This window comes from Monodon monoceros, unplaced genomic scaffold (assembly GCF_005190385.1).
Source record: "Monodon monoceros isolate NGI ecotype Baffin Bay Population unplaced genomic scaffold, NGI_Narwhal_1 Super_Scaffold_16, whole genome shotgun sequence".
Classification (NCBI taxonomy): Eukaryota; Metazoa; Chordata; class Mammalia; order Artiodactyla; family Monodontidae; genus Monodon; species Monodon monoceros.
Genome location: NW_021703772.1, coordinates 37616262 through 37639740, shown reverse-complemented (window position 1 = coordinate 37639740; position 23479 = coordinate 37616262). Strand labels below are relative to the sequence as shown.

The 23479-nt window shown below is 36.0% G+C and overlaps 1 protein-coding gene across 2 annotated transcripts in view; it reads left to right on the top strand.

The window, feature by feature from the left end:
• The window catches only part of LOC114896789 (10 kDa heat shock protein, mitochondrial), a 40100-nt gene extending 25215 nt beyond the window's left edge, over positions 1–14885 (top strand). The window contains exons 4-9 of one of the 2 annotated variants that reach the window (XM_029225144.1): positions 1389–1489; positions 5009–5051; positions 5240–5326; positions 10564–10643; positions 12007–12118; positions 12249–14885. In XM_029225144.1, coding sequence (XP_029080977.1) covers positions 1389–1489; positions 5009–5051; positions 5240–5326; positions 10564–10643; positions 12007–12118; positions 12249–12380 — 555 coding nt within the window. In that variant the 3' untranslated portion in view covers positions 12381–14885. The remainder of the gene's footprint in view (positions 1–1388; positions 1490–5008; positions 5052–5239; positions 5327–10563; positions 10644–12006; positions 12119–12248) is intronic. The other variant, XM_029225142.1, reaches the window with a different exon arrangement.
• Positions 14886–23479: the final 8594 nt, after the last annotated feature.

The following is a 23479-nucleotide window of genomic DNA, read 5'->3' as shown; positions in this document are numbered from 1 at the left end:
TTGTGTTTCCATATTAATTTCCTGTTTGCATGATCTGTCCATTGGTGTAAGTGAGGTGTTAAAGTTCCCAACTATTATTGTGTTACTGTTGATTTCCTCTTTTATATCTGTTAGCAGTTGCCTTATGTATTGAGGTGCTCCTATGTTGGGTGCATATATGTTTATAACTGTTATATCTTCTTCTAAAGTTGATCCCTTGATCATTATATAGTGTCCTTCCTTGTCTCTTGTAACATTCTTTATTTTAAAGTCTATTTTATCTGATATGAGTATTGCTATTCCAGCTTTGTTTGATTTCTATTTGCATGGAATATCTTTTTCCATTCCTTCACTTTCAGTCTGTATGTGTCCCTAGGTCTGAAGTGGGTCTCTTGTAGACATCATATATATGGGTCTTTTTTTTGTATCCATTCAGTGAGCCTGTGTCTTTTGGTTAGATCATTTAATCCATTCACGTTTAAGGTAATTATCAATATGTATGTTCCTGTACCATTTTCTTAATTGTTATGGGTTTGTTTTTGTAGGTCCTTTTCTTCTCTTGCATTTCCCACTTAGAGAAGTTCCTTTAGCATTTGTCGTAGAGCTGGTTTGTTGGTGCTGAATTCTCTTAGCTTTTGCTTGTCTGTAAAGCTTTTCATTTCTCCATCGAATGTGAATGAGATCCTTGCTGGGTAGAGTAATCTTGGTTGTAGTTGCTTCCCTTTCATCACTTTAAATATATCACTTAAATATATGTAAGCTTCCTAATGGCGGGTACTGGTGGTGGGTAGAGTTGGTTGTTGCTCTGGTGGGCAGAGCTCAGTAAACCTCCGTAGTTTTCTTTCATCTGAAAATATCTTTATCTTCATTACTGAAGGGTATTTTTGCTAGATACAGAGGTTGACATTTCTTTTCTTTCAGCACTTTAAATGTGTTCTGCCATTTCCTCCTGTCATCTGTGTTTTCTGGTGAGAAAGCTGCACTCATTTGAATCCTTTTTCTATAGGTCATTTGTCTCTTTTCGCTGGATTCTTTACACACACACACACACACACACACACACACACACACACACACACACACCCACTGGCTTCTTTATCTTTAGTTTTTGTCAGTTTGATTACCTCTGGGCATGGATTTCTTTGGATTTTCTTGTTCGGTGTTTACTCTGCTTTTTCTTATATTGGTAAAATATATATAACATAAAATTTATCATTTTTGCCATTTTTAAGTGTACGATTCTGTGGCATTAAGTACATTCACATTGTTGTGCAACCATTACCACCTCCATCTCCAGAACTTTTTCATCTTCCCCAACTGAAACTCTGTACCCATTAAACAATAATAACTCTCATAAGATTTACCATGTAGTATATTTTAATTAACTGTAAGAACTTCTTTGTTTGTAGTATATTCAACAGAACATAAGAGCAGATTGTTCCAATATTGACAAAATTCTTGAACCACCTGAAGGCCAAGATGAAGGTGTATGGAAGTATGAACATTTAAGGTAGGTCTTTATTATGTATCAAAATAGTAATAGTACTCCTAGTAGTAAAAAATAACCTTTAATATTAATGATGATTATGAGTCATAAATTAGTTAACTACAGACCAAAAAGCAAAGTTCTAAAGCTTTTATGTTTTTAAGTCATAAAGTTTTCAACATTGTTATTTACTCATTGTTTTCTATATTTATGGATTTGGGCCTTATTATCTTTTTACATGGTTTTCCTTAATTACATCATTTAATCACAGATGCATTATTTCCATGTGCTTACTCATTTCTACTACCTACTATTTATCTACTTTATTTCTCTCTAGAGGTCCTAGTCTAGACTTGGTAGCTGACGAGTTACCTGGTAACTAGTGTGAACTTCCAGTCTTTTGTTTGGTAAATGGAGATTAATTATAATCCTGAAGTAAGAAGTTTTAGAGCTTTTCATAATATCCTTTGAATGAGAAAATTGATTTCTAATGAATCATGAGTTAACTTTAGAAGCACTTGTATTCTGAAGCTACTAGGTTATTTCTTGAAGTTATAAACTTTCCATTGTAAATGGGAGCTAGGATGAGTTGATACATTAAAAATAGAGGATGTTGTATGAGATATGTGTTCATCAGAGTTTGTTACTTTGAGTTGATTTTTAGATAATAAGGTGGAGTAGAGATATGACTTTTCCTGAATAAATTAGACCACATTTCCTGTGATGAGTGCCTCAATTTGTAGACAAGGTACTTTTTCTGTTGTTTTGTTTTGATGCTATAGGCTTGTCTAGATATTGTTAAGACAGTGTCTTGTCATAACCGTTCAGCAGTTTCAGGATGCTGAGACTTCTTTGTAATCTGCCATTTTCTTGGGCAAGTCACTTGACTACTTGATAGAGTGTTTTTTTTTTTTAAATACATCTCGATGCATGATAATTGAAAGCATGAGTATGTAGATGTTATGCCATTCTTATAAATATAGAGAGCACTTTAGTATAATATATCCTCTGTCTTTTTTTAATCAGCTTTGAAAATAACTACTTCCTTACCTATGGGATTAATGATGAAAATAAGCAAGTGTGTTTTTTTCACTGTAAGCATAATTCCTAAAAAGTGAGGGTTCGTTTTATTTATTTATTGATTGATTGATTGATTGATTGATTGATTGATTGAGTTACACGGGCCTCTCACTGTTGTGGCCTCTCCCGTTGCGGAGCACAGGCTCCGGACGTGCAGACTCAGCGGCCATGGCTCACGGGCCTAGCCGCTCCGCGGCAGGTGGGATCCTCCCAGACCGGGGCACGAACCCGTGTCGCCTGCATCGGCAGGTGGACTCTCAACCACCGTGCCACCAGGGAAGCCCAATTTTAATTTACAAGGTTTTTATTTCAGATCTAAGAAAGACCTTTTCCTCCCTATTTAACTTAGACTATGAAATATGCATTATACAAAACTTGTAAAATCTTTCTTATTCATATTCCATTTGTCCTGGTGCTATTGTTATTACTTTTGGGGTTTTTTGATGTTAACCACTTTTTTTGTTTTGTATAATTTATGTATTATATATGACATATATATTCTTTTGTCTCTTTATTATAGTGTATACATCTTTATAGTTGACCAAGAAGAGTTTTAAAAGCAGTGTGATTTTTTTTTTGCATGTGCTTAATGTTACTGATTTGAGGCTTAATACTTGCTGTTACTGATTAATGCAGTTGATTATATTATGATGTTAATGGGAATTGAATCATGACCTCAGTCAAATCTCCCACTACTCCCTACTGAATATTTGTAATTAGGAAAAGATGCCCCTTCCTCTGAGTGGCTGTAATCCCATGCTAGTATGCATGGCTTAGTGACTAGAGTGTAGACTAGATTTCAGCTCTGGCTTGTCTTTTCAGCTGCATAACTATGTGTGTTAGTCCTATACTGAATTAACTTGAAGCTGTTAGGTTTGCACTATTTGCCACAGATTGTACCTATAGCACTGCCAAATCAGTTAGCTTAATTTTCCTGTTGGCCATAAGTAGGTTGGACTAGATGAGAAACTTGTTTATCACCACCTGTCTTTATTACCACTTAGTAGAAAACAACTCAGAAACACATAACATGCAACTTACAGATATGGGGCAGTAGAGGACTATGTGGTGATTCAGAAATAGTGTTATTTGTATAATCTAAGAACAGCATTATTAGGCATCTGGAAAGGAAGTACAGTTATAGACAACTGAAAATTTGACCCTTGTTTTTTACTTTGCTTTCTTCTATTTTAATGTATGTTATAAATAAATAAATAAATAAATATAGTTTTCCTTTCACATATGTGCAGTGTTTTGGGTTTTTTGTTTTTCTTTTGGAACTCTCTTTTATCTTCTAATTATAGGTTTTAGCCTTGCATATTTGCGGAACCAAAGTGTATTCATTTGTTTGATGGGGAAACATAGCGATTAATTTGATAGATTTTTAGAGGGAACACATTCAGTACTTTGACAACATAAAGTATCTTTATGACATAAAGGATTAATTGTCTTTTCATATCAAATAGCAAGTCTGTCTAAAAATGATCTAAATGTCATGTAATTTGCTCCATTTTCATTTATTCAAAAATATTTCTTGAGCACTTAACTATTGTAGGAACAATCCAAGCATTATTCTAAGCTTTATAATTCTCAGTTTGGCAATTTTAGAGGGAAAGTAAGTCATGAAAAAATGCCCAAGATCTATTAAGTGATGAAAAAGCAAGTTATGAAATTGTGTATGATATGATTCCAATATATTTTAATCTATCCAGAGAAAATCAGATTTGCATGTAAACAATAACTATCCTTTGGGAAGAGGTCATGGAAGTACGGAGGACTTTCCTGTTTTATATTTTGTATTTGGTCCTGTTTGGAGTTTTTAGAAGGAGCATGTTGTTTGTAATCAGAATAAAACCTGTATAATGTATAGGAATATAAAATGTCTAGTCTTTCTTCTGATTATCTGTATACAGATATGTACACACACATGAATTTTTACATAACTGGAATCTTACTGTGAATATAAGTATATATCCTTTGTATGTTTATGTAATACCAACATTTCACTACTCTCCAATTGCTAATCATTTATAATGTTTCAAAGAAATTTTTTATGTATATAGTTTCAGTGAACATCTTTATACATATGTCTGCATTGCAGTTCTGATTATTTCATTAGAATAGATTCTTAGGAGAATGACTTAGTTAAAAATATATATACTTTGTAAGAGTCTTGGTAAATATTTTCAAAGTATTTCTCAGAAAAATTGTACCAGTTTCCAGTGTGTAACAGTAATCAACTCACTGAACTCTGATATTGAACATTACTGTTAGGGTTGTTAGTTTTGGGTTTTGTTTACTAATGTGTATGTCTTTGTAAGGAATGTGCCATGTAAGTTCAGGCGGTGTTGATAATGATGATGATGGAGGAAGAATGGTACTGATGGGATTCTGTTTTTACAATTAATATTCTAAAAATAATATGGAGGATAAGACTTTTCATTTATATATTTACATTTTTAGGCAATTCTGTCTTGAGCTAAATGGACTTGCTGTCAAACTTCAGGTAATATTTTAAGTTAAAGCTATAATTGAAAGTTCTGATTTCTTTTTCTGTTTTTGTAAATTAATGTGCTTACAAAGACTTACCCAAATTTTTAATTTATTCTAGAATTTTACATGAAATGTAGCAACTCAGATGATAAACTTTTTCATTATTATTTTACATATTAATAAATGTAACTATTTTAACAGAGTGAATGCCATCCAGATACATGCACTCAGATGACAGCAACTGAACAATGGATTTTTCTTTGTGCAGCTCATAAAACACCAAAAGAGGTGAGAATTTATGAAATAGAATGACTAATAAAATCATCATAACCTAAATCTCTTTAAGATGGTGGTAGACAAATTTTTTGAGTTTTTAGGTCACTGTTTATTTTGCCCTTTGGTTTAGAGTTCTTTGCTGCAAGATCATTGGTACAGTGCTACTTTAGGGTTTCTTGTGATTAGTATCTTTTTAAAAATTTTTAATTGAAATTATCATTGACCTACACTGTGTAGGTCAGGTGTATGACATAGTGATTCGATATTTCTGTACATTACAAAATGATCACCATGATAAGTTTAGTTACCATCTGTCACCATACAAAATTATTACAATAGTATTGAGAGTATTCTTCATGTTGTACATTTCATCTGTGTGACTCATTCATTTTGTAACTGGAAGTTTATACCTCTTAATCTTCCTTACCTATTTCACTCCTCCTACCTTCCCTCTGGCAACCACCTTTGTTCTCTATGTCTATGACTCTGCTTCTGTTTTGTTGTTTGTTCATTTGTCTTGTTTTTTAGATTCCACGTATAAGTGAAATCATATGGTATTTGTCTTTCTCTGTCTGACTTATTTCACTTAGCTTAATAGCCTCTAGGTCCATCCATGTTGTCACAAATGGCAAAATTTCATTCTTTTTTATGCTAGTGTGTATACATACCACATATTCCTTATCTTTTCATCTAATCAGTGGACACTTAAGTTGCTTCCATATCTTGGCTACTGTAAGTGATGCTGCAGTGAACATGGGAGTGCATATATCTGTTCGAATTAGTGTTTTTGTTTTCTTTGGAAAAGTACCCAGGAGCGAATTGCTGGCTCATATGGCAGTTCCATTTTTAATGTTTTGAGGAACTGCCATCCTGTTTTCCATAGTGGTATCAATTTACATTCCCTCCAACAGTGCGTGAGGGTTCCCATTTCTCCTCATCAGTACTAATTTGTTGTCTTTTTTTTTTAAGTCTTTTTTTTTAACTTTTTATTTTATATTGGAGTATAGCCAATTGTGTCTTTTTGATAATAGTAATTTTTTAATTATTTATTTATTTATTTATGGCTGCATTGGGTCTTCGTTGCTGCACACGGGCTTTCTCTAGTTGCGGCAAGTGGGGGCTACTCTTTGTTGCATTGTGTGGGCTTCTCATTGTGGTGGCTTCTCTTGTTGCAGAGCACGGGCTCTAGGCACACAGGCTTCAGTAGTTGTGGCACATGGGCTCAGTAGTTGTGGCTCACAGGCTCCAGAGTACAGGCTCAGTAGTTGTGGTACATGGGCTTAGTTGCTCCGCGGCATGCGGGATCTTCCCAGACCAGGGCTGGAACCCATGTCCCCTGCGTTGGCAGGTGGATTCTTAACCACTGCTCCACCAGGGAAGCCTGATAATAGTCTTTTTTTAAATATTTATTTACTTATTTATTTTTTGGCTGCATCAGGTCTTAGTTGTGGCAAGTAGGATCATTCATTGTGGCGCATGGGCTCTTTGTTGCTGTGTGTGGGCTTCTCTCTAGTTGTGGTGCATAGGCTCCAGAGTGTGTAGGCTCAGTAGTTGCAGCATGCGGGCTCTCTAGTTGTGGCACACGGGCTCCAGAGCGCACAAGCTCTGTAGTTGTGGTGTGTGGGCTTCAGAGTACATGGACTCTGTAGTTGTGGTGGCAGGCTTAGTTGCCCCACGGCATGTGGGATCTTAGTTCCCCAACCAGGGATTGAACCAGCATCCCCTGCATTGCAAGATGGAGTCTCAACCACTGGACCACCAGGGAAGTCCCCAATAATAGTCTTTTTGGCAAGTGTGAGTTGATATCTCATTGTGGTTTGATTTGCATTTCCCTGATGATTAGTGATGTTGAGCATCTCTTCCTGTGTCTGTTGGCTATCTGTATGTCTTCTTTGGGAAAATGTCTATTCAGATCTTCTGCCCATTTTTTAATCTGGTTGTCAAAGAGTGTATTGCCTATGTTTTCTTCTAGGAGTTTTATGGTTTCCCACCTCACATTTAAGTCTTAAATACAGTTTGAGTTTAGTTTTGTATATGGTGTGAGAAAGTCATCCAGTTTGACTCTTTTGCATGTAGCTGTCCAGTTTTCCCAGCACCATTTATTGAAGAGGCTCTCTTTTCCCCATTATGTATTGCCTCTTTTGTAATAGATAATTGACCATGTAAGTGTGGACTCTCTATTCTGTTCCATTGATCTATATGTCTATTTTTGTGCCTGTACCATAGTGTTTTGATTACTGTAGATTTGTAATATAGATTCAAATCAGGGCACCTGATATCTCCAGCTTTGTTGTTCTTTCTTAAGATCGTTTTAGCTATTTGGGGTCTTTTGTGTTTCCATACAAATTTTAACATTATTTGTTTTAGTTCTGTGAAAAATGCCATAGGTATTTTGGTAAGGATTACATTGAATATGTAGATTGCCTTTGGTAGTACAGTCATTTTAACAGTAATAATTCTTACAATCCATGAACACAGTGTATCTTTCCATTTGTGTAGTATCATTTTTCATAATTGGACAACTGAATGGGCTAGAACTTATGATTCACTGGCTATGACAGAATAACACCTGTCATGGTGCGTAATGGATGAGATGCACTAGTTCAGATTTTTGGTTTAGTCTTAGTGTCTTTTGATAGGAATAACTGTTGGTGAGTACTAGTTGATTCTTAGTCTGTCAAGTAGAAATGTTACTTTTGAACTTTATAGGTCAGTATTTTTTCTCTACATTTCATTAATATTTCTTACTACTTATTTGAAACCTACCATAATGATTTTCCTCTCCATAATTGGTCTTACCTTGAAAAACTTATTCATGTTATTTTCTCCTTATTTAGTTTTTGTCAAGGCGAGAGTATAGGAAGTAGCAATTTTTAGAGAACATTTTTTGTTTTAAATAATTCCTTCATGTTATCTAACACCTAGTACACATTCAGTTTTCCTTAGTTGTCTCAAAAGTGTCGTTTACAACTGGTTTGTTTAAACTATGCATTGCATTTCCTTTGATCTGCATTCCCTTTAAATCTGTAGTAATTAGTTTTTGCTTGACATTGACTCATTGAAAATAGTTAAGTTAGGCCTGTGCTGTAGGATTATAGACCTTTAAGTGATCATTATATTGACAGACCTCTAAGGCTTAAAGACAGGTAATTCTCTAGTTGGAAAATCAATATTTTATGTTCTTTTGTTTGAAAAGGCAAATTCTCCAAAATAAGAAATATCTGGTACCTAAGCTAGTAGTACTTATTTTTTAAGACTGACTTCACTTATGGTGTTACTTTTTTTGAGTTAATAAATTGAAGCAGTGTTAAGGTTGTGTATCATTCTACGTCTGGGAAAATCATAGCAGCTTCATTGATAATTCACTGAAATTGGCTACATAGTATAGTAAATGATGTGATAATTCCAATTAGGAAACTGAATCCAAAAAGCTAGTTTCATTTTGGCAAATAGTAAAGATGCATTATTCTCACTTTATTTATTTTTTAATATATTTATTTATTTAATTTATTTTTGGTTGTGTTGGGTCTTCGTTGCTGTGCGCGGGCTTTCTCTAGTTGCAGCGAGCAGGGGCTCCTCTTCATCGTGGTGCACAGGCTTCTCATTGCGGTGGCTTCTCTTGTTGTGGATCGTGGGCTCTAGGCACGCAGGCTTCAGTAGTTGTGGCACTTGGGCTTAGTTGCTCCGTGGCATGTGGGATCTTCCCAGACCTGGGCTCGAACCCGTGTCTCCTACATTGACAGGTGGATTCTTAACCACTGCGCCACCAGGGAAGTCCCTAGAAATTTTTAAATTAAATATGTAGCTTGCATTATATTTCCATGCTGACTTAAAGGTTGTAAAAGTGTCCCATGGTACACCCAAATGACCAATATGAATGAGAAACACAGTGACTTGGGATATTTGTTTTTGACCAAGTCACCTGTAATCATATATATGGAGAAAGATACTTTTTTCAGTAAATACTGCTCATGTTCCTATTTTAGGCAGTGAGTCTACTAGCTGTAAATTCCTGTGGATGTATAGTTAGAAAAATACTTTTTTTTTTGGTTTAGATAATCTTTATGTATTTGCCATGTACTATACTAAGCCATATTTAGTAGTTACTGCATTTTTAAACACCAGTTTCATTCTCAACAGTTGAAAAATATTCTAATTACTAGGTAGAACTAGAGTCATTTTTATTTCTTTCTCTAGTTTATTTTTTCCTTCTTAGTTCCCTGGTTCATTCTCAGTCTTCCTTTCTTTTGATGCTTCTCCCTCTCTGCCTTCAGAAGAACTGAAAGAGAATTACTTTATAGTTTTATTTTTCCTTTAATAGGTTTGCTGATTTGCCATGAGACAAATAGGTTTCATTGTTTCTGATAAATGAAATAGTACTAAGACAGGTTTATTAAAATATAAAGGAACTTCAGATTTCGTATTAAATTGCAAAGGAAGAAAATTTTTGAGAGAGCTCCTAGATTGGTAACAGGGTACCAGCAACATAATAAGGCATGCTTTTTAAGATGTAAGGAGGCAGTGATCTCTGGAGGTATTTGTGAAGTGAAAGAGGCTGCTGGGCCACTTGGTAAAGTATAAATCAGTGGACTAGGAATCGGTGTATCTGGGTTATGGTTTTTAAGTCCTTCTTCCTAACTGTATCATCTTGCATAAGTCATTGACCAATAGTCAAGGGTAGTCCCTGTTGCTGTGCATCATTCTTCAGGGGTTCTCCCTGTCATGCTTCAGAGTTGGGATATTTGCATGCTTGCTTACTTGAATCTCTGTCGTTACAGAGTCAGCCTCCTCTTAGACAGCATGCCTAAAAAGCAGACTTTCCTAAGTTGGACTGCTTGTTTTTTGAAGTATTCCTTACCTTTGCCTATAGACTTTTAAGATCTGGCAAGAAACCTGTGCATATTCTGCAAACTGATCAGCCTCAGTTTCCTCATAGCCAGAGGGTTAGATTAGATAATCAGGTGTTCTTCCCAGCTCTAAGCATTGTTTTCTTCTAGGTACGATATTGAGAGTGAGAAATTGGGGGACTGATTCACTTATTTTCTAGAAGCCAGGTATTATAGTTGAAGGGGATAATAAAGCCTTATTTATTGACATAACATTGAATTTTACAGTCATTCTGATATTGTAAGGAACTTTTTCTTAGATTATGCTCAGGGTTTTTGGAATAAGACGCGTAAGTAATAAATATACCTAATTTTAGAGGTAGAGCTCTTTGTTGATGCATTTTTATATCCTTTCTTTTATAGTGTCCTGCTATAGACTATACTAGACACACACTTGATGGTGCTGCATGTCTTCTGAATAGCAATAAATATTTTCCCAGCAGGTAAACAAAACTTAAACATGGTGCTAAACTTTTTGGATTTAATTTTAAAGATTGCTGTTTTTAAAACTAAAACTAGTTTGCTTGTTAATACATTGTATTCTTTAAACTGTTTTTTTTTAACCTATTATATATTTGGCTTGTTCAGAATTATTCAAGTTTTGAAATTAAGATTGTGGTTAAACTAAAGGCATCAGGACTCAGCTCCTGAATCTCACAGGCCAGTTCAGTTCCTGCTGCTGTGCATCATTTTCCAGGGCTCTCCCTTCATGCTTTAGAGTTGGGATTTTTACACACTTGCTTACTTGAATCTCTGTGGTAGAGAGAGGCATCCTCTTAGCATGCCTAAAGAGCAGATTTTCCTAAGTTGGACTGCTTATATATTTTTTTCTAAGTATGTTCTATGTATTTCTAGAGTATTTTTTAATTGTATAGTTGATTTACAATGTTGTATTAATTACTGCTGTACAGCAAAGTGACTCAGTTATACATATATATACATTCTTTTTCATATTCTTTTCCATTATGGTTTATCACAGGATATTGAATATAGTTCCCTGTGCTATACAGTAGGACCTTGTTGTTTATCCATTCTATATATACCAGTTTGCATCTGCTAACCCCAAACTCCCAATCCATCCCTCTCCTAATCTCCTCCCCCTTGGCAACCACCAGTCTCTTCTCTGTTGGGACTGCTTATTTTTGAAGGAGTCCTTATCCTTGCCTTCAGATTTTTAAGACCTGAGAGGAAGTGTGTGCATACTGTAATATATTATTGGTGAGGTTTGTGACTGGCCTTTTATTCTATTAAGATATTTATTACCAGGTGGATAGATTTGGAGACTTTTCCCCAATATCACTAACTTCAAAGGGCTCATATAAAATAGGTAAAAAATAACAGTTTTTGCCTTGGTATCCTATGTACATTTTTTTAAAAATCAGAAATATGTAGGCAGTTTTTATTTCTCACACACACACGAAAAAGAATTGAATTCTGTAGAATAAAACAATAATTCTTTCAGTAGTTTTAATTAGCTCTAATGGACAGAGTGTTAATGTCATAAATATATATTTTAGTAAGTTTTGTTTTGTCAGGATTTGTTTTAATTGCATTAAACTTTAACAAAGTTTCAGAACTATAATACTGAATTTCTTGGGCAGTGTGGTTAGGTAGAAAGAGCACTGCCCCAGGAGTGAAGAACAGGGGTTTTAGTCCTGCCCTTGCCACTTACTAGTGCTGTGACCTGGACTGGTCACTTACTTTCTCTGGTGTCAGTTTCTGCACTTGTGAATTGAGAAGATTGGACTATGCTGTTCCTAAGATCTGTCCAGCTCTATAAATCTATGATTTCTTATCTATTTCTAGGGTTAGCATAAAGGAATCATCTGTAGCAAAACTAGGATCAGTATGCCGTAGGATTTACAGAATATTTTCACATGCTTATTTTCATCACCGGCAGATATTTGATGAATATGAAGTAAGTATATTTCACTAATTGTCCTGATACGTTCTTATCAGAATGACAATAATAAATGTTGATATTATGTCTCATTTATTTGGTTTTGAGTAGTAAATTGAAATGACATATTTTTTTTCCCTCTCTACAGAATGAAACATTTTTGTGTCATCGGTTTACTAAATTTGTGATGAAATATAATTTGATGTCCAAGGATAACCTGATTGTACCAATTTTAGAAGAAGAAGTTCAGAATTCAGTTTCTGGGGAAAGTGAAGCATGAAGGGAATCATATAGAAAAAAATGTACTGATCACATAATTAACATTAATTATGTACTGTATATATATCATTTTAGACACATCAATCACGTATCCATATTATAGCTTCTTTGTTTAGTATAGGTTTTTGTATGCTGAGTGTTGCCTTTTAAAATGGGAAATACTTTTTAAGTTATTCATGAGCTGTATATTCACTGGTGTGGCACTCATCGTTTTTAAATAAGATTAGTATTATCTGTTTATAATGCCCGTTAATAAAAGAATTTACAGTTTGGTAAAATTGCTGCTAAACAATCATTGGATCACAATCCTCATCAAATAAACACATCTATGAAAAAGATGAGTGAGCTTGAGGTTTCACACAAGCCATTTACTAAAGAGATAGTAATGTTTTCCTTTGGTTTTATACCTGAGTTTTGATATTCTAGAAAATTCTGTAGCACATAGTTCAGTCTTAACTGTTAAGTTTTCCAAAGTGAGATAAAAGTGTTTTTAAATTCTGTTTATACTTTTTGATATATACATATGATTATGTGTATGTCCAAATATAAATGCAAATGAAGCATTAGTAATACTTAAATAATCTTACTATGCTACATAAAGTATATTCTAGACCAGCATACTTGGAAAGGATTTATCTTTCTGTTCAGTGGACTGTTACATACAAGATGATAACGATAAAAGTGTGTAATTGATGTTCCCACTGGAAACCTGCCCTGTCCTTCCCTTCTCTTCATTTCCCTTAACTCTCTCCCCAAAGTACATTAGCTGAGAAGCTTTTCACCAGACTGTGATTTAGTGGTGGCTTATACCTATTTATATTTGTATTAATTGCCTACAGATTATACCTCATATTAGCAATTACACTACAGGAAAAAATGTACTGGCATAGGCTCGTGCTTATCTTTGTTTTGTGAAATTGTTCTAACTACTTGGAGAACAGTCTTTAAAATAGTTTGACTCTTACTATTAGTAATATTAATCTTTTCTTCTGACCATCTAGGCAGCACTTAAATAGAGTTGAAAAATATTGTAGTATTTATTTTACACCCCTTCCCCACAAAGTTTATGTTTGAATTATATGCACATGTAAGATTTTTTGCAATAATTCACAGGTTCCAAAGGTATTGCTGAATGCTCATACGTTTTTTGGATTTTGTTATAATTCAGCGTCTTAAGAAGGATTCAACTGTAGATTTTACAGTCTTACCTACTGAATGCAAGTTTTTACAAAAGCACTGGAGGTCTTAATTGCTAAACTGGTTGTAACAAGGCACTAAGGGTAAAAAAAAAATTGTACATGTAGTGAAGAAAATATTTAAATCCATCTTTTGAACAGAATTAACAAAGGAACTTCTTTTTCATTTGAGTGGGTTATTTTCAAATGAAGATTAAAATGTAGTCATCTTGATTTTTTTTTCAAATTGGAGGAAATAATTTATACCATATTATGAGACAAGTATGTACAGCAAAAATGTGGAAAACAGTACCGTCCTGAGAGTTTGTATATATATTTATGCCTTCCAATCCTGCCAGTATATTTGGCTTTGAACAATGCTATCCCAGCAGCCAGTCATTACCCCAACCCATAACTAACTTTTAAGAAGTTTTATGTTCACAGTGAAAGGAATATTGACTTTGAAATGATGCATTTATATTAATGTTACTATGAAACAGTGGGAATAGTAATTTTCACACAAACTTGCTGAATATTGGGAGACTAAACTACTAAGTTAATAAATTATATATAGTATAATGTAGCTGTTCTCTCTAGACAAAGTCTCACAATGGATTTCTGTTGCTTGACTATTTTCTTAGTGAACATTTGAACTAAGGCAGTGGCTGGGATTGGTGATCTGGCTAAATACTTTGAAACATATTTTGAATAATATAACTCGGTGTTACTAGGGGAATAAAATATGATTTTTTTCTTACTCATTCCATCTTCCCTGTACTGTGTGTTTGGAATTGATCATAAAAAAAAAATCCCCCAAAGAAAGCATCAGTTTGTAGTCTTGCTTTTGTATTCATATTGATATCTCATTCATACTCTTGCACTGTAAAGTTGACTCACTTCATTAGGTAAGACCTAAATGAAACAGTTACTGTTTTTCCTTAATACTGATTACAGAATTTTGAAAATATACATGTATGTACTTAGGAGGTATTAAAAAAACTGATTAGCCTGGCAAACCTCTGATTTATGAAGTAAGTGTTCTAAGAAGGGGGGAATAGAAAACTCACAGTTCTGTGCAATAAGGAAGTTAGGCTCCACTTTTTGTTTGGATTACCCAGTATAGATCCAAAAGTTAAAATTTTCTTTTTATAAAATTATTTTGATTCATATAGTTGACTCATTCTTTTTCCCCTACCATATGTGGGAAAGTAGCTGATTTTTAATAATTTATGTTCCCATGGGTATTACAGTTCTTTTGTGTGTGTACATTTTCTTTTCTCTGACTTGAGGTGTTAAATTTGTATTTCTAGAAACAAGTTTCTCAGTTATATATATATATATTTGTGGGTTTTTTTGTTTTTTGTTTTTGGCTGTTCCACCCAGCCTGTGGGATCCTAGTTCCCCAACCTGGGACTGAACCCGGGCCCTTGGCAGTGAAAGTGCAGAGTCCCAGCCACTGGACTGTCAGGGAGTTCCCTAAATTTTTAACGAGTTCCCTAAAATTTTAACTTAATATCAGCATAAAATTTAAAGTCTATGATTAATTGCATTGTTAGCAAGAACTGTATTACGGTCTCAAACATATTTACTGACTGATGTCAAATTCATTGTAATAGAACTAATTGACTTTTCCCTGGGTACTCTGCTCTAGTTTTTCCTACAGGCTTCCTATAATTTTATTGCACAGTTAAATGCTACATTTTGTACACTTCATTTTTTAGCTACTTCTTGAATGTACTAAAGGTTTCTTGGTATAGTTCTTCCATGCTAGGCATGAAAGATTTTCATTTTTTGAATGCAGCTAATTGTTCACTAAGCAGAACTATGGATGTATCGGTACATGTTTAGCAATTTATTTGAGGTTGTCAAAACATCCAAATTTTTTTTCTGAAAAAATATGCATTATTAGTGTAGGGTACACTATAAAACCAGATAACTACCAAGTGAATTCACTAGGGGGTTAGATTACTCATCTGAAAGGTTTAATTAGGAGCCTCACTCCTAACATTTGGGGATGCATGGATATTTTCTCTGGGCTAAGAATCTAATTACAATACTTCATTTATTTGATTTTTTTTCTGCTATTTACATTTCTTTTTATAGTACGCAACGCTTTATATCAAGTGTGAGAACCTATTGTAATTAAGCAAAGAGATTACTGAGTTTTCGTAATAACCCAAATTTCCAAAAGAGAAATACAACTGACATCCTGAACTTGTATCTATGAAGATAGTATGTCAAATGTTAATGTCAGATAGAGTCCATGATTAATTACAGCATCACCATTCAAAAATTAGTAAAATATTTATTCATTTTTAAATGAAATCAGCATTTTATCCTGATCTGGACTTATGCTATAAACCTTGGTAAAAGTAGTTTATAATTCCATAAATAGTGTATTTGCCACTTTATTTTGAGTGGACCTCATGAAAGCCATCTGTATCTTATATAAAAATTGTAAATCTTCACTTAAAAATTGTAGTTTGGGGCTTCCCTGGTGGTGCAGTGGTTGAGAGTCCGCCTGCCGATGCAGGGGACGCGGTTCGTGCCCCGGTCCGGGAGGATCCCACATGCCACGGAGCGGCTGGGCCCGTGAGCCATGGCCGCTGAGCCTGCGCGTCCGGAGCCTGTGCTCGGCAACGGGAGAGGCCACAACAGTGAGAGGCCCGCGCACCGCAAAAAAAACAAAACAAAAAAAATTGTAGTTTGTCACAGATAATAGGATTTTCTCTGCCTTTTTTTGTAACAATGTCAAAGAAACATTCTCATTTAATATGATACTTTATGTAAAAGAATTTTCTACATCTTTGTGAGCATTTGCTGATCTTAATATTTTTGGTTTTCCTTATTAATGTCTAGAAGAAAATGTTAGTTTCTGTAAAAACAACAACAAAAATGCTTTATACCTTGTTCTAAAAGGGGTTAGATGAAGTAGGAATGATAGGATTTTGTGCTCCTATTTCCCCTACCTCCCTCAGAGATAGATTGAGGGGAGTCCAAGGAACAAGGCAACCCCGGAGAAGAGGAAACATTGGGTATGGTCGTTATTGCACTAGCAATGAGATAGCCCCTTCACCCAATTCCAGAAATTCAAAAGAATCTTTTTTGAGGGTAAATCCTTATTTAACTCCCCTAAAAAATGTCATCATGGGGCTTCCCTGGTGGCGCAGTGGTTGAGAGTACACCTGCCGATGCAGGGGACACGGGTTCGTGCCCCAGTCCGGGAAGATCCCACATGCCGCGGAGCGGCTGGGCCCGTGAGCCATGGCCGCTGAGCCTGCGCATCCGGAGCCTGTGCTCCGCAACGGGAGAGGCCACAACAGTGAGGCCCGCGTACCACAAAAAAAAAAAAAAAAAATGTCAGCATGTTTTAAAACCTGGTGTATATTTACAGAGAGAAATTGTTCTTGCCTTGATTTCGATTAGTATTTAAATCACTTAAAAAATATTTGGTGCTTTTATATTTTTAAACATTTTACAGGGACTTCCCTGCTGGTCCAGCGGTTAAGACTGTGCTCCCAATGCAGGGGGCCCGGGTTCGATCCCTGGTCAGGAAACTAGATACCACATGCTGCAATTAAGACCCAGTGCAGACAAATAAATAAATATTTTTTAAAAAAAGAAAAAACGCTTTACAAAAAAATGCAGATCTTGGATTCTGATTATTGAGAACCATATTATTGATGATATTAGTTTTCAGTGTCTGCTCTAGTAAATTACCACAGACGTAGCAACTTCAAGCAATACAGCTTTATTCTCTTACAGTTCTTGAGGTCAGAAGCTCAAAATAAGTTTTACTGGGCTAAAATTAAGTTCCCATCTCTTTCTGGAGGCTCCAGGGGAAATGTGTTCCTTGCCTCTTTTAGTTGCTGGTGGCTGCTGGTATTATTTGACTTGTGGCCCCATCATTCCAGTCTCTACTTCCATAATCTTATTGCCTTCTCTTCTGTAGTGATAGCTCTCTCCACCTCTCTAATTAGGGATGCTTGTGATTGCATCATTATGCCCACCTGGATAATCCAGGCTAATTTCCCCATCTCAAGATCATTTATCAGGGGCTTCCCTGGTGGACCAATGATTAAGATTCCACACTCCCAAAGCAGGGGGGCCGGGTTCTATCCCTGGACAGGGAACTAGATTCCACATGCTGCAACTAAGACCTAGTGCAGCCAAATAAATAAATATTAAAAAAAATAAAATCATTAATCATATTTGCAAAGTCCCTTTTGCCATATAAAGTAGCATATTTGTCTTAGGGGGCCTTTATTCAGCCTACCACAGCAGTCTTCTTGAATTCATATTGTTAATGTCAAAAAGTTCTGCATGCTATGGACTTAATTTTTACTCTGATGGTGGTTCTTTTTATTTCCTGCATGTTATCTACTTCTTTATGCCTCCCAGTCACACATGCTTGATTTAAGTCTCTGATTGAAAAAGTTGAACTTGAAATCATTTTCTGTAGCTTACCATTAACTACATCCTTGTATTGATCCATTGATAGCTAAATTTTTGGCATGATCTTTTAGTTGACTCATAGAACTGATCATTCTGTGGTTCAGAAACCTTGCTTACCAGTTTGTGAAAGGCAGAGTAGGAGAGATGGAAGATGAAACATTTTAAGGAGTATGATTTGGGATGCAAATTAGAAAATAAACTTTAGGTAACAGCTTTCTAGAAGAGCTGTTAGAGCACTGCTTTCTAGAAGCTAGACATGAGACTACTGGAGAAGAAGGAAAATGTGATGTTTGTGACCTTAAAAGGAGAGGAATTAGCTTTAGAAAAGTACATCTTTAACTATAGATTTTCAATTTCTTCCTAACTAAATTTGGAATATCTTACAATTTTTAGTTCTTCAATTCTACATTTTAGTGTTAACTTTGTGAAAACTGTCTCTAAAAAGTTAAAAAAATTTCACTGGATAACATATAAATTGTGTTTTATAATAATGGCTTATATTAATGTCATATCTAGTTAGAGAAGCCGTTAAGTCTTGGCAACAACATCTCTGAACACATCCGTTTTGCTTATTCACATTAATAAGTTTTTTCTAAGCTATATTCACAACCTGTCTATTTAGTAATTAATGAAGGTTTCTGTTTAGTGCTGTATTTATGTGTAGTTATTTTGATTATCTGAACATAGTTAAATGTGTTAATACAAAAGGATTTAAAATAACTTGGTGATGATTTGCAGGCATTAGGAGGAGAGGGTTTTTTCAAGCATTGCTTGGGGCAGGGGAAATGTTATGGTGCATGGCAAAATGAGCTTAGTTGTTGGTGAGAGGATTATGGCTGGAATGAGTGGGGTTTGCTATTTCTGAATAAGATGCCAACTTTTAGGGCAAGGGTAGAGACTAAGTCCTTGTTATTTTAATTAAATACCAGTTCCCAGATATAGAGCAATCACTATGGGAAGAATCCATCAGTACAGAGTGGGAAGCTCAGATTTAGCAGGATAATACCAATTAAAATGTGACCATATTGATTGGTGTCACATTTCTGGGGTGTTAGGAGAGGCCACAGTCTATGAAGTGAGGTCTTAAGTGTCAGAAGGAGAGGCCTCTCAAATGTGTCTTTCTGGCTGTCAAAGCCCTGCAAACCCAAGATATCATTTCCTCTGTACTCTTCACACTCCACTCATGTGTAAGATTCAAGGGCTCATATACTCACTGAGAATTAAAAATCATTACTCGTGTAGAATCAGAATGGAGTGCGAAAAGGGGCCAAGATGTGACCTAGAAAGGCAGTGATGATGGTGAAAGGGAGGCCAGGTGGAGAGCGACAGACAGGATAGATTTCTCCTGATGCAGATGTTCTCTCGACCTACAGAAGAAGAATTTTTCATCTTTGAGTTCCCTATTTCCTACTCTCTCCCAATGCCTGTGACACCCTAGATCTACTGATAAGAGCCCATCACTACCCCCAGTCTCACTCAGGTCCTGGCACACCATTTGCTGCTCTGCAAGGTTTGAGGTTTGAGATGCTTTGCCCCGAGCTTCCCAAGACCTTAAAACCAGACAATTTTCAGACCTTTGTGGGCAGTGGAGTCCACCCCCACATAAGACCAAATATATTAAAATGTATCCCCATTTCACATTAAATATTATTTGTATATTAAAAAATATAAATTTGAAAGCTTTTTGTAATTGATTTTAAGAATTTGTTTCGCCATTGGTCACTTAGTTTACAATTGGCTGTGTTTCTTATCCATCATCACATATGCCTTGGAAGTGAGAAAAGAATCTACAAGTTACGTTCAAAGTTAATGACATTTTTATGAATATGAAAGGAAATAACGTTTTTATATATATTACGTTTATTACAGCTATTTAAATATTTCAGTTTGGCAGTTTTCATATTTTGGAGCCAATGTATTTTTTATTTATTTATTTTGTTTGTTTGTTTTTTGCGGTACGCGGGCCTCTCACTGTTGTGGCCTCTCCCGTTGCGGAGCACAGGTTCCGGACGCGCAGGCTCAGCGGCCATGGCTCACGGGCCCAGCCGCTCCGCGGCATGTGGGATCTTCCTGGACCGGGGCACAAACCCGTGTCCCCTGCATCGGCAGGAGGACTCTCAACCACTGCGCCACCAAGGAAGCCCCAATGTTTAACAGGTCTCAAATATTTTGGGGCACCCCTGAGAAGTTCATAGGTCCTAAAATTTAAAATGATATGCTTATGGGACTTACCTGGTGGTCCAGTGGGTAGGACTGCACTCCCAATGTGGGGGACCCGGTTCGATCCCTGGTCAGGGAACTAGGTCCTACATGCATGCCGCAACTAAGAAGTCCGCATGCCGCAGTGAAGATTCCGCGTGCCAAAACTAAGACCCGGAGCAGCCTAAATAAATGTTTTTAAAAAATTCACTAAAATGATCTGTTTATAATTTTATAACGCAAACACAATCTATTACTAGAATATTATTATTTATCAAATATCATTTGCTCAGGGAAGCCTTCCCTGACCTTGAATATATTAGGTTCATCTGTTATATGCCCTCCTAGCAAACTTTGCTTCCTATGAGTATTTACATCAACTATAATTACATAATTATTTCTATTACTGTTCATGCACTATCTTTCTCCTCCGTTAGCTTATTGATTCCATAAGTGCAAGACTGACCAAGAGTTAAGAAATATTTGTTAAAGGAACGAATGGGTGAGAGAGTGAACCTGCGTCTTCTCACAGGGAATCTGTTTCAGGAGGAGGGTTTCATCACTGACAAGAGACTGAACGCTGAAAACTAAAAAGCATTCTTAAAATATATCCTCCCTCCTCTGCCTTTTATTTGGGATATCTGCCTTTAACATGATCTGTACCTGTAGAGGTAGCAGCATGGTCTTCCGCAGAAATAATGGCTGCTTAGCATCCGGTCTTGGGTCTCTGGCTCTTCTGGAGACCCTGTGAACTACCTAATGTACTTGGCAAAGTAGTGGTGAATCTTTTGATTTACCACATAGACATATATTTAAATCTTTAGCTGTTATATTCATATTTAAAAGATGCCCTGTATTTGTTCTGGAGTTTCCCCAAACAGGATTGTTCACCTCACTAAAAAGAACTTTGCGAACTTAAAACTGGACCTTGTGAAAAAAAATAATGGTTTCAGTTTCTTGAGCACCTAACCAGGTGTCAGGAACTGTGGTACATTTCCCACATAATTGCACTAAATCCTCATACGATTCAATTTGTTTGTTTCTATCCCCACTTTACACATAAGTAAACTGAGCTTCAAAGTAGCTATTCAGTGTCCACAGGAACAAGTAGCAGGGCCAGGGTCTGCACTCAGTCCTGGCTCCAAAGCTCAGGCTTCTCTGTTTTGATCTGCTATTTCATATGTTTCTGAACATTGCCTGCTACCTATGCTTGGGAGACTTCTTTAATTCTTATGTTGAGTAAGGTTGTGTTAGTCAGCATGTGTTGGAATGGAGTGGCTTAACCAAATAAGGTTTTGCTTTTCTTTGTAACAAGGCCAGAGGTCAGCAGTCCTGGGCTTGTGCAGTGGCGCCAGGGTCCTTCATTGGTGTCCCAGGCTCTTCCTGACTTTCCATCCCACCATCCTTGGGGCATGGCCACCTTCCTCACGGCTATTTCTCGGTTATAAGAAGGCTGCTCTCCTCCAGGCTGCACACACTGGCCCACATTGGGTATTAGCAATCTTTTGAAAACTGCTAACCCAATTTAAAACAAAAAAAGGCATTTTCTTTTTTTGTTGTTTTGCAATTTTTTATTAGTGAGTTTAAACCAGGGCATGTTTATTGGTTGTTTATGTTTCTTTTTAAAATAAACTACTTGGGAATTCCCTGGCGGTCCATTGGTTAGGACTCTGCGCTCTCACTGCTGAGGGCCTGGGTTCAATCCCTGGTTGGGGAACTAAGATCCTGTAAGCCGTGCAGGGTGGCCAAAAAAAAAAAAAAGACTTTTAAATAAACTACCTATTTGTGTCATTTGCAGTTTTTTCTACTAGGTTGTACATCTGTTTTTTATTAACATCCTTTGTATACTTAGAATATTAGCCCTTTGTTATTTGATCATTTCTTGATTACAATTTTTTGTTTACCTTTTGATGATGTTAATGGAGTGTTTTTCTGTGTGCAGGTTTTAAATGTGTAGTCTTAGTATTTACACAGTCTTTTCCTTTATGGCTTCTGGGTTTTGAATTATGCTCTAAATATTTGCTCATATATTATTACAGTATTTTTATAGTTTTGTTTTTTATATTTAATTTTTAATTCATCTGTAAGATATTTTGGAATAAGGTATGAATCCCATTCATTTTAACTCAAGTCCGTGGCAGTAGCTCCTTACATGAAGAGGTGGGAAAAAAGGGAGAAGCATACGTAAAATGTCAGTCTGCAGCTATACCATAAAGCTGGAAGTTTTAAAAAATGTAATCTTAACTAATACTTTTGGAGGGGGTTAGACAAGGAGAAAAATCTTGAGTCACATGGTTTCCCAAAAGGAGAAATTCAGAAGAATGACATGTGGCTAAGGAACTAATGTTTACAGGAAAAAATATTGAAATGTTAAAACCCACTTTTTGTGTGTGCTGTATAAACATTCAACTATGCCTATAGTCTGAGAAAGAATAAAGGAAATGTAAGTAAAATATCCAAATTTGGTGTGTCTCAGTTTTCTATTAATTTACTGAAATTAGAAGACATGCTATATTCTCTTGTGTTAAATAAAAAGTCATTTTACTAACCACATCTATTACAATGATGTGAGTGGTTCTACTTTTGAAACTTTAACATGTTGAAAACGACTCTGTCCCTGAGGATTAGTATCCCCATTAAGACACAAAGGAGTTGAAATGTATTTAACAGTTTTTCTGCATAACCAACCAAAGAAATTCTTACATTAGAAAGCCTGGACTTCAGATTTCCCAGGTGTCCGTGTGGGTGGTTCTTGGCTAGCCCGCCCAGAGTCAGGTCTCCTGGTGGCTCAGACAGCAGTGATTAACCGGGAGGAGAGAGTGAACACTTGATTGAAACATGGAGGGTCAATTCAAACTTTTTTCCATGTAGGCAAATCTTCTAATTCCCCCAGCTGTTTTATTTAGTGATTACATTTTTGATGAGAAGATAAGAATAACTTGATTTCCATTTCTTATTGGTTTGCTTCACTGACCTTTTATGCCTTAGTGTACACTTTGGAACTTCATTTTCAGCAATTGAGATACTGTTTTGCAGGGAAATGACTCAACAGGTAAAAGAAGTTAAAGAAAAAAAATGTTACCATTTTACCAGAACTGATTTTCCTTTGAAGCTGCTGTCTAGGTATACAACAACGACGGACGGGGGTGAAGTCCAAACTTCTTACATGACCTCCACTAACTCTGTGCAGTGAGGTGGGGAGCCTCTGACTGGCCCGCGGGGATGAAATCCCCAGTTCCCTACTGTTTTTCTCTGACACCACCCTGGCCGC